The sequence below is a fragment of the Tachyglossus aculeatus genome, chromosome 4 (assembly GCF_015852505.1).
Source record: "Tachyglossus aculeatus isolate mTacAcu1 chromosome 4, mTacAcu1.pri, whole genome shotgun sequence".
Lineage (NCBI taxonomy): Eukaryota > Metazoa > Chordata > Mammalia > Monotremata > Tachyglossidae > Tachyglossus > Tachyglossus aculeatus.
Window position 1 is genome coordinate 83,141,384 of NC_052069.1, and position 13,533 is coordinate 83,154,916.

General features: G+C 43.3%; 1 protein-coding gene across 1 annotated transcript in view; it reads left to right on the forward strand.

The window, feature by feature from the left end:
- Positions 1-2,756: 2,756 nt before the first annotated feature.
- SNX31 (sorting nexin 31) overlaps positions 2,757-13,533 on the forward strand; it is a 49,364-nt gene continuing 38,587 nt past the window's right edge. The window contains exons 1-3 of the mRNA XM_038745636.1: positions 2,757-2,822; positions 2,896-2,970; positions 10,274-10,388. Coding sequence (XP_038601564.1) covers positions 2,757-2,822; positions 2,896-2,970; positions 10,274-10,388 — 256 coding nt within the window. The remainder of the gene's footprint in view (positions 2,823-2,895; positions 2,971-10,273; positions 10,389-13,533) is intronic.

The following is a 13,533-nucleotide window of genomic DNA, read 5'->3' on the forward strand; positions in this document are numbered from 1 at the left end:
TCAGTTCCCTCATCTGTAAAATGGAGATGAAGACTGTGAACCCCACGTGGGACCACCTCATTACCTTGAATCTACCCCAGCGCTTAGAATAGGACTCGGTACTGTTCATTCATTCATTCAATCGTATTTATTGAGCGCTTACTGTGTGCAGAGCACTGGACTGAGCGCTTGGGAAGTACAAGTTGGCAACATATAGAGACGGTTCCTACCCAACAGCGGGCTCACAGTACTGTTCTAGACTGTGAGCCCATTGTTGGGTAGGGATTGTCTCTATTTGTTGCCGAATTGTACTTTCCAAGTGCTTAGTACAGTGCTCTGAACACAGTAAGAGTTCAATACATATGATTGAATTGGCACACAGTAAGGGCTTAACAAATACCATAATTATTACAATTATTATTCTCCCTCCCCTGGGGTCAATCATTCAATTCGCTTGGGTGAGTACAGTACAACAATAAACAAATTCCCTGCCCACAACCAGCTTACAGTCTAGAGGAGGGGAGACAGACTTCAATAAAAATAAATCGCTTCCCCCTCCCCTGGGGTCAGTCATTCAATTGTTTATTCAGTCAGATTTATTGAGCACTTATTGTGTGCAGAGCACTGTTTTAAGTGCTTGGGCGAGTACAATACAACAATAAACAGATACAAATTCCCTGCCCACAACCAGCTTACAGTCTAGAGGAGGGGAGACAGACATCAATATAAATAAATCGCTTCCCCTTCCCCTGGGGTCAATCATCCAATTGTTTATTCAGTAAGATTTATTGAGCACTTATTGTGTGCAGAACACTCTTCTAAGCCCTTGGGTGAGTACAATACAACAATAAACAGACAAATTCCCTGCCCACAACCAGCTTACAGTCTAGAGGAGGGGAGACAGACAGCAATAAAAAATAAATCGCTTCCCCCTCCCCTGGGGTCAATCATTCAGTTGTTTATTCAGTCAGATTTATTAAGCACTTATTGTGGGTAGAACACTGTTTTAAGCGCTTGGGTAAGTACAATACAACAATAAACAGATATAAATTCCCTGCCCACAACCAGCTTACAGTCTAGAGGAGGGGAGACAGACATCAATATAAATAAATTGCTTCTCCCTCCCCTGGGGTCAATCATTCAATTGTTTATTCAGTCAGATTTATTGAGCACTTATTTTGTGCAGAACACTGTTCTAAGCGCTTGGGTGAGTACAATACAACAATAAACAGACAAATTCCCTGCCCACAACCAGCTTACAGTCTAGAGGAGGGGAGACAGACAGCAATAAAAATAAATCACTTCCCCCTCCCCTGGGGTCAATCATTTAATTGTTTATTCAGTCAGATTTATTGAGCACTTAGTGTGTGCAGAACACTGTTCTAAGCGCTTGGGTGAGTACAATACAACAATAAACATAAATTCCCTGCCCACAACCAGCTTACAGTCTAGAGGAGGGGAGACAGACATCAATATAAATAAATCGCTTCCCCCTCCCCTGGGGTCAATCATTCAATTGTTTATTCAGTCAGATTTATTGAGCACTTATTGTGTGCAGAACACTGTTCTAAGCGCTTGGGCGAGTACAATACAACAATAAACAGACAAATTCCCTGGCCACAACCAGCTTACAGTCCAGAGGAGGGGAGACAGACATCAATATAAATAAATCGCTCCTCCCTCCAGTGGGATCGTTCATGGATAAAAACACAAATCTGGGAGTCAGAAGGACCTGTGTTCTAATCCCGCCACCTGTCTGCCGTGTGACCTTGGGCAAGTCACGTCACTTTTCTGGGTCTCAGTTCCCTCACCTGTAAAATGGGGATTAAGACTGTGAGCCCCATGCGGGACAGGGATAGTGTCCGACCTGAGGATTTTGTATCTACCCCAGTGTTTATAACAGTCCGTGCCACATAGTAAACGCTTAGCTAATGCCATCAAATCCCAGCTCTGCCAATTGTCAGCTGTGTGACTTTGGGCAAGTCACTTCACTTCTCTGTGCCTCAGTTACCTCATCTGTAAAATGGGGATTGACTGTGAGCCCCCTGTGGGACAACCTGATCACCTTGTATTCCCCCAGCGCTTAGAACAGTGCTTTGCACATAGTAAGCGCTTAATAAATGCCATCATTATTATTATCATCATCATTATGGTATTGTATTGGGGTATGGTATGGTATGATGAGAAGCAGTGCGGCCAAATGGATAGAGCACGGGCCTGGGGTGTCAGCAGGTCATGGGTTCTAATCTCACCTCTGCCACCTGTCTGGTGTGTGACCTTGGGCAAGTCGCTTCACTTCTCTGTGCCTCAGTTCCCTCATCTGTCAAATGGGGATTAAGACTATGAGCCCTGTGTGCGACAGGGACTGTATCCAACACACTTGTCTTGTACCTACTCCAGTGTTTATTTCTATTTATTTTACTTGTACATATCTATTCTATTTATTTTATTTTGTTAGTATGTTTGGTTTTGTTCTCTGTCACCCTCTTTTAGACTGTGAGCCCACTGTTGGGTAGGGACTGTCTCTAGATGTTGCCAACTTGGACTTCCCAAGCACTTAGTACAGTGCTCTGCGTACAGTAAGCGCTCAATAAATACGATTGATTGATTGATTGATTAAGCGCTTAACAAATGCAATCATTTTTATTATCATCATTTATTATTATCAATCAATCAATCAATCAATCGTATTATTAGCCCGGGGACACTCCGCCCTCTCCTGAAGCCAGTCTTCGTGGCTCGGGAGGTGGGCCGGTAATGCGGGTTTGTGTGTCACGATGAAGACGCACTTCAACATCCCTGTGTCCCAGCAGCTGGTGGACAGAATCGGGGGGCCCTATGTGGTGAGTCGGGGTCGGGGGGCGGGGGACGGGGGGGAAATCCTCCGCTAACGCTGCGTTTCTGCCTGTGTGACAGCTCTACTCTGTGCACCTGGAAGGCTTCCTCTTCTGCAAAGTGCGCTACAGCCAGCTGCAACGCTGGAACCAGCAGGTGAGAGATAATGATAATAATAATAATAATAATAATGATAATAATAATAATAATAATAATGGTGTTTGTTAAGTGCTTACTATTTGCTAAGCGCTGGGCACTGTACTAAGCCCTGGGAGATGCACACCTGGGCGAGGATGGAGGGGATGGAGGAGGATGAGAGGGATGGAGGGTGGGGGGGAAACTGACTGCAGCATCTAAGGCATAAACTGCATCTAAGCAGTAAACTGACTGAAGCATCTAAGGCATTAACTGCAGTTTAAATAATGAACTGCCCCCTGCCAGAACATCCTCCCCACCCTCATCCCCCTGCAACCTGGGCTAGGCCTCCCCCAAGCCAGATAATGATAATAATAATAATAATAACAGTGCTCTGCACATAGTAAGCGCTTAATAAATACGATTGATTGATTGATTGATTAATAATCCCTCCCAGGGCTCCCTGTCACTGCAATAATCCAGTGCTTTGGGGTAAACTGCCCTTCACCACTGTTAATTTCACTCTATAATAATGATAGCATTTATTAAGAGCTTACTATGTGCAAAGCACTGTTCTAAGCACTGGGAAGGCTACAAGGTGATCAGGTTGTCCCATGGGGGGCTCCCAGTCTTAATCCCCATTTTACAGATGAGGTAACTGAGGCACGGAGAAGTTAAGCGACTTGCTCAGAGTCACACAGCGGACAACTGGCGGAGCTGGGATTTGAACCCGTGACCTCTGACTCCAAAGCCCGTGCCCTTTCCACTGAGCCACGCTTGCATCATAGTTGTTGTATTGTACTTCTCAAACGCTTAGTACAGTGCTCTGCATACAGTAAGCGCTTAATAAATGAGTGAATGAATGAATGAATGGTATTTTTTAAGCACAGTGGGGTGGATACAAGCAAATTGGGTTGGACACAGTCTCTGTCCCACATGGGGCTCACAGTCTTAATCCCCATTTTACAGATGAGGTAACTGGGGCACAGAGAAGTGAAGTGACTTACCCAAGGCCACACAGCAGACAAACAGCGTGGCACAGTGGAAAGAGCATGGGCTTTGGAGTCAGAGGTCGCAGGTTCAAATCCCAGCTCTGCCAATTGTCAGCTGTGTGACTTTGGGCAAGTTACTTAACTTCTCTGTGCCTCAGTTACCTCATCTGTAAAATGGGGATTAAGACTGTGAGCCCCCTGTGGGACAACCTGATCACCTTGTAACCTCCCCAGTGCTTAGAACAGTGCTTTGCACATAGTAAGCACCTAATAAATGCCATCATTATTATTAAGTGGCGGAGCTGGGATTATTATTATTCTTGTATAGTATAATATAAAATATAATAATAATAATACTTGTTTAGTGCTTACTCTGTGCCAAACACTGTTCTAAGCGCTGGGGTAAATATAAGTTAATCAGGATGGACACAGTCCCTGTTCCACATGACACATACTCTTAATCCCCATTTTACAGATGAGGTAACTGAGGCACAGAGAAGTGAAGTGGCTTGCCCAAGGTCACCCAGCAAACAAGTGGCAGAACTTGTTAGGATTAGAACCCATGACCTTCTGACTCCTAAACCCATGCACTATCCACTACGCCATGCTGCCCCTCCAGCCCCCATCTTTGGACAGACCCCCATATCTGTTATATTACATGCTCCCAAGCACTTAGTACAGTGCTCTGCGCACAAGTAAGCACTCAAATACCACTGACTGACAGATTACACTCTCCTGGGAGCTAATAATCCAGCGCTTAGAACAGTGCTTTGCACATAGCAAGCGCTTAATAAATGCCATCATTATTAATAATGGAATGGGACCAGATCTGGGCCTATGCACTTTACACATTAACCAAAATTATGGGTTCCTTCTCCCTGAGGAAGAAAATTACACCGAAGGTCTCTGGCTGCGCACTAGCTACCAGACTAAACTTCTGTAGGCCTTCACTTTTTTTCACAGAAATGATTTGTATCATCCTCATCATCATCATCAATCGTATTTATTGAGCGCTTACTATGTGCCGAGCACTGTACTAAGCGCTTGGGAAGTACAAATTGGCAACATATAGAGACAGTCCCTACCCAACAGTGGGCTCACAGTCTAAAAGGGGGAGACAGAGAACAAAACCAAACATACTAACAAAATAAAATAAATAGAATAGGTATGTACAAGTAGAATAAATAAATAAATAAATAGAGTAATAAATATGTACAAACATATATTGTATTTTATTGTACTGTATTTTAACTGGGCAACCTTTGCGTGCCCCAAACTGTCCCGATAGAGAAGTTGGAGTCTTTGACTGCAGGCATAAGGCGGGTGTTTGTCATCTGGGTTCTTAACTTCATCTCTCCCTAAAGTTCTTTGAGTTTATTAGCACTAAAAGGAGTGTACTTCTTGTCTGGAAATGTCTGAGGAGTGTTCAGAGCCTTTATTTTTTAGGAGGGAAGATTTTTGGGAGCACATTCCATTTCCTTCAGCTGTCTGCCACTTCACTGGCCGTCCAGTTTGACTACTGGTCAGGTGACCCAGTTTTTGCTAGAATATTTCTGAAATAGGGAGAGGTGAAGACCCCTCATATCTCCCTAGACGTAAACATCATTGAAAACTCTCCTCATGAGACTCATACTCTTAATCCCCATTTTACAGATGAGGTAAGTGAGAAGTGAGAGGAGGTGGGGAGGTTAAAAGAAGCTAACAAAAGGCTTTATTTCAGTATTTCTCTTGGGAGATGCTTTATGAATAAGATGATGATGGGGTGGGGGGTGGTAATTGGGTCCCCCGGGCCTTCTAGGCCAGAGGCTGGACATGGGATAGGGATCGTTGCCGAGACAGGCACGGTTTGAGAAGGTTAATATTAGAGGAGCCAAGTGTGCCGGCTGGGTTGTAGTAGGAGAGTAGTGAGGTGAAGTAGGAGAAGCAGCGTGGCTCAGTGGAAAGAGCCCAGGCTTGGGAGTCAGAGGTCATGGGTTCTAATCCCTGCTCAGCCGCTTTTCAGCTGTGTGACTTTGGCCAAGTCCCTTCGCTTCTCTGGGCCTCAGTTCCCTCATCTGTAAAATGAGGATTAAGACTGTGAGCCCCACAACCTGTTCACTTTGTAACCTCCCCAGCGCTTGGAACAGTGCTTTGCACATAGTAAGCGCTTAATAAATGCCATTATTATTATTACTACTATTAGGAGTGGTCAAGGCGGTGGAGTGATTTAAAGCCAATGGTGAGGCATTTTTGTTTGATGCGGAGGTGGATGGGTTGGGTAGGGACTGTCTCTATATGTTGCCAACTTGTACTTCCCAAGCGCTTAGTACAGCGCTCTGCGCACAGTAAGCGCTCAATTAATACGATTGATGATGAAGTTTTTGGAAGAGCAGGGTGACATGTCCTGAATGTTTTCGTAGAAAAATAATCCGGGCAGTGGAGTGAAGTATGGACTGGAGTGGGGAGAGACAGGTGACTGGAAGGTCGGCAAAGACGCTGGTGCAGTAATCCAGGAGGGATAGGATGACTGATTGTATTGCTATTATTGCTGTTTTATTATGATTATTATTATTATTATTGTTATTATTATTATTATTATTATTCTAGTACCTTCAGGGCAGGCGACACTGCTTTTCAAAATTCCACATGACGCTCTCAATCGTGGGAGAGCTGACTTACCCCAACAAATTATAAAGAATTAAATCTTAAAAGGGGAGGGGCGTGGAGGACACTTTTCAATTTTATCTGCTTTAAGGTTTTTAAAGACAGGAAAAGCACTGGCTGATTGATTCTCCCTAGGTCAATGAATGGGTGTACCGGCCAAATTCCTTTTCTGCTCTTTGAGGACTTTTAAATATTTTCCAGCTCTGAAAAGCTGAAGAACCTGTGGAGTTAATGATTGACTTCTGAGTTTGATTTCCCACAGCACCTAGACATTTATAAGGTCTTTGTGGACTCACTGCTTTAGGCTAATGCTTAATTAAGGGAAAACATCTTTTGAGAAGCAAGCTCAGTGGTAAGATTGGCTGGAAAAGATTTGAGTCTCTAACAGATTTCAGAGTCTTATGTAATTGTTTATTTACCATCTAGACTCTTTGCTGTGGATGAGTGATTCTGCAGAAATGGTCTGTTTGATAACAAAAAGCATAATTCTGATATACCTCAGGAGAGGCTGCTCGTGATTAGAACCAATTAGGGAACATCTGTGACTTCAGACAAATGCTAGGAAAAACAATTATCTCTCAAAAATCAAGAAAAATTAGATGCAAAGGAGACAGGTTTTGGTTCTGTTTTGTTTATCTGCCTAGTTATTAGGGTCCCTTAATGGACACAGATGGTAGTACAAAATATGCGACTATTTTGGTTGGAATTTTAGTACAGCCTGGGTTCTTCCGAGGTAATTAGCTGGAGAACTCTCCTATTTGGTGTAATTTCCCCAAGTCTTGTTCTCCTTTAAGAAATGATCCAGACATTTTCAAACTTAAATATACTGTGGTCTGAAATAACTAGAAAATTGAGACCAAAATGATTTGAGAGGCAAGGGAGGAGTCTGAATTATCCAGAAAATTTCTGAAGATGGAACTAGCCTTCGAATTGCTCTAAAATTTCCTTGTCATGTACTTGAATTCAACAGAATCAAAATCCTCAATGTGAAATTAGGTTAGATATTTTCTTAAATTATGAGATCTAAAACAAAGGAGGAATAGCCTGATTAATAGATTTCCCCCAAAGAAACTTTAGGTCACCTGATAGTCTTATTAGCCCACAAAGGTTCACAAACTCTTCCTGCACTGATGTAGGAAGACTTGAAGCCAGAGTGAAAAAATTCACAGGTGTTTCTTGAAGGACGATAACACAGTCTGCTTTGTTAAGGAAAGGAAGTTTTATTGCATGCAGTCCAGTAGGATGGGAATAAACTAGGTTGGGTTTGAAGAGACAAGGCTGGATTTGGGAGCTACTGCGGTCTCATGTTTTCCCCCTGATGAGTCAATAGCTAAATGCAACTGACAGCAACTTCCATTTAACAGATGCCAAAGTGTTTCCTGGCTAGGAGATAGATAAGGGAATGTTCCCAGGGTGTTTTGGTGGTGGGATTAGTTGTATGTGACTCTGCTGATGTCTGCGTGGCTCAACACTACCATCCGTACGTAGAAATCTATTGTATTCCTTGTTCCATGCTTTGTTTCTTCTTAAAAAATATCGCTCCCAAATCTGCTCAACTTTTGGAAGGCCCTTGTGACTTTGCACACAGTAAGCGCTCAATAAATACGATTGAATGAATGAATGATGAGGTACCTGTTGACGAAAAGCCGTAGTTCATTCAGTCGTATTTATTGAGCGCTTACTGTGTGCAGAGCACTATACTAAGTGCTTGGGAAGTTCAAGTTGGCAACATATAGAGACGGTCCCTACCCAACAACGGGTTCACAGTCTAGAAGGGGGAGACAGACGACAAAGCAAAACATGTAGACAGGTGTGAAGTTCACGGAAGATATACTGTTCTAGGACTAAAGATCATTTTTCCTCTGCAGTCAAAATGCTTCTTTATCCAGAGTCCAACTCCTTTTCAGTCTCCGCCTCCTTTGATTTGTTGTTGTTGTTTGTTATCCCCCTCTAGACTGCAAGCTCACTGTGGGCTGGGAATGTGTCAGTTCATTGTTGTATTGTACTCTCCCAAGCACTTAGGACAGTGCTTTGCGCACAGTAAGTGCTCAATAAATACGATTGAATGAATAAATTATTAAATGAAACCAAGACAGAATTTGCCTAATAATAACAATAATAATAATGCTAGTATTTATGCTAGTATTCTCCCCCTGTAGACTGTGAGCCCACTGTTGGGTAGGGACTGTCTCTATATGTTGCCAATTTGTACTTCCCAAGCGCTTAGTACAGTGCTCTGCACATAGTAAGCACTCAATAAATGTGATTGATTGATTGATAGTATTTGTTAAGTGCCTTCTATGTGCCAAGCACTGTTCTAAGCACTGGGGTAGATACAAGATAATCAGGTTGTCCCACTTGGGGCTCACAGTCTTAATCCCCATTTGACAGATGAGGTAACTGAGGCAAAGAGAAGTTAAGTGACTTGCCCAAAGTCACACAGCTGGTAAGTGGCGGAGCAGGGATTAGAACCCGTGACCTCTAACTCCCAAGCGCATGCTCTTTCCACTAAGCCACGCTGCTTCTCAAAATGTAGGAGCATCCCCTTAAGAAAAATTGGTGGATTAAAACTCTTTATTTAGCCAACTGTACTTATTTTCATTAGGAACTTTTTTTTTCTCCTTGGTAAAATTGCCCCCATACCAGAACAGGTAATGACGAATTAAAAGCCACATCAAAATGACAATGACATTAGTCTGAATTCACCAAATCACTCTTGCTAATTCAGGACAGAATAGATGCCCTGTATGTATGCTGTGCCTTCTTTTAAATGATCAGACCCATAGCCGGGAGAGGAAATGTGACTTTGCCCATATGAGTTTCAGCCTTGGGATGACTCATCCTAAGGAAGGTTTAAATGACTGGTCCCCTCCATCCTTAAAATAAAACAAAAGTCCACTGCTCCATTTTGTCTTTATTCATCCCCCTCCACTCAGCTCTACAGCGCATAATTCCTTCTAGACTGTGAGTCCATTGCTGGGTAGAGATTGTTTCTATCTTTTGCCGAATTGTACTTTCCAAGAGCTTAGTACAGTGCTCTGCGCACATTAAACACTCAATAAATACGATTGAATGAATGAATTATAAGCATACCAAGCTTATAAGCATTATAAGCATACCAAGCATACCAAGGAGAGTACAGTATAACAATAATCAGATACATTCCTTGTCCACAATGAGCTGACGGCCTAGCGAGCTTATGTACATACCCATAAATTAATTCCTTTCTCCCCCTCTTGGCTGTAAGCTGCTTGTGGGCAAGGAGCGTGTCTACCAACTCTTTTATATTGTACTCTTCCAAGCACTTAATACAGTGTTCTGCACACAGTAAACTCAATAAATATGATTACTTGATTTTGTGCTGGAGTACTAAGTCTACTCTGTTGTCAGTGGGCTAAACAGTGCAGTGCATATATTCCTTTAGTTGAGTGTTTTTGGAAATACCCCTTTAGAAATCACTTTAAAGAGCTCATCTTTGGACTCTTGTCTTGTCTTATGCTGTCGAGTCGTCTCTGTCCATGGCAACGCCATGGACACATCTCTCCCAGAACACCCCACCTCCACCTGCAATCGTTCTGGTAATGTACCAGAGAGTTTTTTTGGTAAAAACACAGAAGTGGTTAACCATTGCCTCCTTCCACGCGCTAACCTTTAAAAAAATCCTAAATTTTGTTTTTATGATATTATAGCTGAGACGGGTCTTCGGGAATTCCCTGCCTCCATTCCCTCCAAAATATTACCTTGCGATGACCACATCCATGGCTGATGAGAGGAGGGAGCAACTTGAGCAGTATTTACAGAGCGGTATGTGCCCTGCTACTCACTTTTTAATCGATCAGATTCACGTCTTTTTCTGTAGCATTTTTTGATTGATACAGAGAGGCATAGAATTAGCAACAATCAAGGATGAAAGATCAGTCAATCATAGTTGAGCACTTACTGTATGCAGAGCACCGTACAAAATGCTTGGGAGGGTTCAATACAACAGAGTTTGTAGACACGTTCCCTGCCCACAGTAGGTTTACGTTCTATAGGGAGAGACAGACATTAATATAAATAAATACATTGCAGGTAGATATGTAATCAATCAATCAATCATATTTATTGAGCGCTTACTGTGTGCAGAGCACTGTACTAAGCGCTTGGGAAGTACAAGTTGGCAACATACGTAAGTGCTGTGGGGCTGAGGAGGGGGTTAATAAATCCAAACAATAGATCCAAAAAATATGAGGAATTCACTCATGGACATGTTAAACTTGAGCTGACTATAAGAATTCTCTAGGGAGGCATTGGAAAAAATTATCTGTGACACAAACTGCAGCTTCTTTCACTAAATCTCTGGAAGCGTATAGAAAGAAATGCTTCGATTGTCATTGTTTAGATGCAGCAGCAGTGAAAGATAATAATCAATAGCGAGAGTTTGGTTTTACTGCAGGAAAAGAAAATTCCTTCGCCAAATTGAGTAGAAGGAATCAAGTCACTTCAAGTTTCACAGGGTGGTCAATTGAAAATTCACGCTCTGAGTACCTGAATCAAGTCTGGCTGGTTCTACGGTTCGACAGCACCTTCCGCAAACATTTATTGAACACCGCTAGGCCCCATCCTGGACTATCTGGGAAGCGGGGGGTCGAGAATTGACGCATGAAATTAACCCTGGCCTGTGGAGGGTTCATCATCTAATAGGGGAAACAGGCCTATGCATTTCTAGGCAGCCTAAATATACAAATCCCTATATTTACTTATGGTATTAGAGGAGCAGTATGGCCTAGTGGAGGGAGGATGAGCCTCGAAGTCAGAAGGACCTGAGCTCTAATCCCAGCTCTGCCATTTATCTGCTGGGTGACTTGGGTAAGTCACTTCACTTCTCTGTGCCTCAGGTATCTCATTTGTAAAATGGGGTTTTAGACTGTGAGCGCCATGACCATTGTGGGCAGGGACTGTCTCTATTTGTTGCTGAATTGCACTTCCCAAGTGCTTAGTAGTAATAATAATAATAATGATAATAACAATAATGGCATTTATTAAGCACTTACTATGTGCAAAGCACTGTTCTAAGCGCTGGGGAGGTTACAAGGTGATCAGGTTGTCCCACATGGGGCTCACAGTCTTCATCCCCATTTTACAGATGAGGTAACTGAGGCCCAGAGAAGTTAAGTGACTTGCCCAAAGTCACACAGTTGACAAGTGGCAGAGCCGAGATTTGAACCCACGACCTCTGACTCCAAAGCACGTGCTCTTTCCACTGAGCCACACTGCTACCCCAGAGTGCTCTGTGCACAGTAAGTGCTCAATAAATACTATTGAATGAATGATGTGGACTATGTCCAAATGACTCTCTTATGTCTACCTCAAAGCTTAATACAGCGCCAGCCAAATTCCATTTTAATAAAGTATTTGTAAAAGAAGATACTAACAAGGACACAGACAGGTGGGGAGGAACGAGAAGACCCAGATATTTGAGGTTCGCTGTACCTGTACTCTCCCAAGTGCTCTGCCACTTGTCAGCTGTGTGGCTTTGGGCAAGTCACTTCACTTCTCTGTGCCTCAGTTCCCTCATCTGTAAAATGCGGATGAAGACTGTGAGCCCCCCGTGGGACAACCTGATCTCCTTGTAACCTCCCCAGCGCTTAGAACAGTGCTTTGCACATAGTAAGCTCTTAATAAATGCCATTATTATTATTATTATTATTATTATTAAAGTGCTTTGCACACAGTAAGCGCTCAATAAATACGACTGAATGAATTGAACGAATGAACCTGGAAGTGGTTTCCTGGAGGAGAGGAGTTTTGACGAGATGTAGGGAGAAGCGATTTAAAATCCCCAGTCCATGCAAGCGCCCAGAAGGGGATGCCCGCCCTCCAGGTGTTCTAAAAAGAACCGGAACCAGTGGTTGGGGAAAGAGTGGTTGGTTATGAGGAGAACAAGGCACCCAAGGGAGAGTTCCCTGAGACCTTCCTTCTGTGGGCCTCCCCCGCCCAGCACTTTGGATCCTGAGTTCTAATTCCCGCTCTGCCACTTGTCTGCTGTGTGACTTTGGGCAAGTCACTTCACTTCTCTGGGCCTCAGTTCCCTCATCTGTAAAATGGGGATTAAGACTGGGAGCCCTATCATCACTATGGTAATTATTGAGAGCTTACTATGTGCCAGGCACTACTAAGTGCTGAGGTAGTTACAAGCAAATTGGGTTGTCCCAGGTGGGGCTCAAAGTCTCCATCCCCATTTTGCAGATGAGGTAACTGAGGCCCAGAGAATAATAATAATAATAATAATAATAATAATAATAATAATAATAATAATAATAATAATAATGGCATTTATTAAGCACTTACTATGTGCAAAGCACTGTTCTAAGCACTGGGGAGGTTACAAGGTGATCAGGTTGTCCCACGGGGGGCTCACAGTCTTCATCCCCATTTTACAGATGAGGTAACTGAGGCACAGAGAAGTTAAGTGACTTGCCCAAAGTCACACAGCTGACAATTGGTTAGAGCTGGGATACGAACCCATGACCTCTGACCCCAAAGCCCGTGCTCTTTCCACTGAGCCATGCTGCTTCCCCAATGTCCTAATGTAGGACATTAACCCTTGACCTCACTGTTCAAAAGATTTCTGTAGGGAAACATTTTTATAAAAGACAGCACTCAACCTCCATAGAAGTCAAGTGACTTGCCCAAGTTCACACAGCAGACAAGTGGCGGAGCGGGGATTAGAACCTATGACCTTAGACCTTAGAGAAGCAGCGTGGCTCAGTGGAAAGAGCCCGGGCTTTGGAGTCAGAGGTCACGGGTTCAAATCCCGCCTCCAACAATTGTCAGCTGGGTGACTTTGGACAAGTCACTTAACTTCTCTGGGCCTCAGTTCCCTCATCTGTAAAATGGGGATTAAGACTGTGAGCCCCACATGGGACAACCTGATCACCTTGTATCCCCCAGCACTTAGAACAGTGCT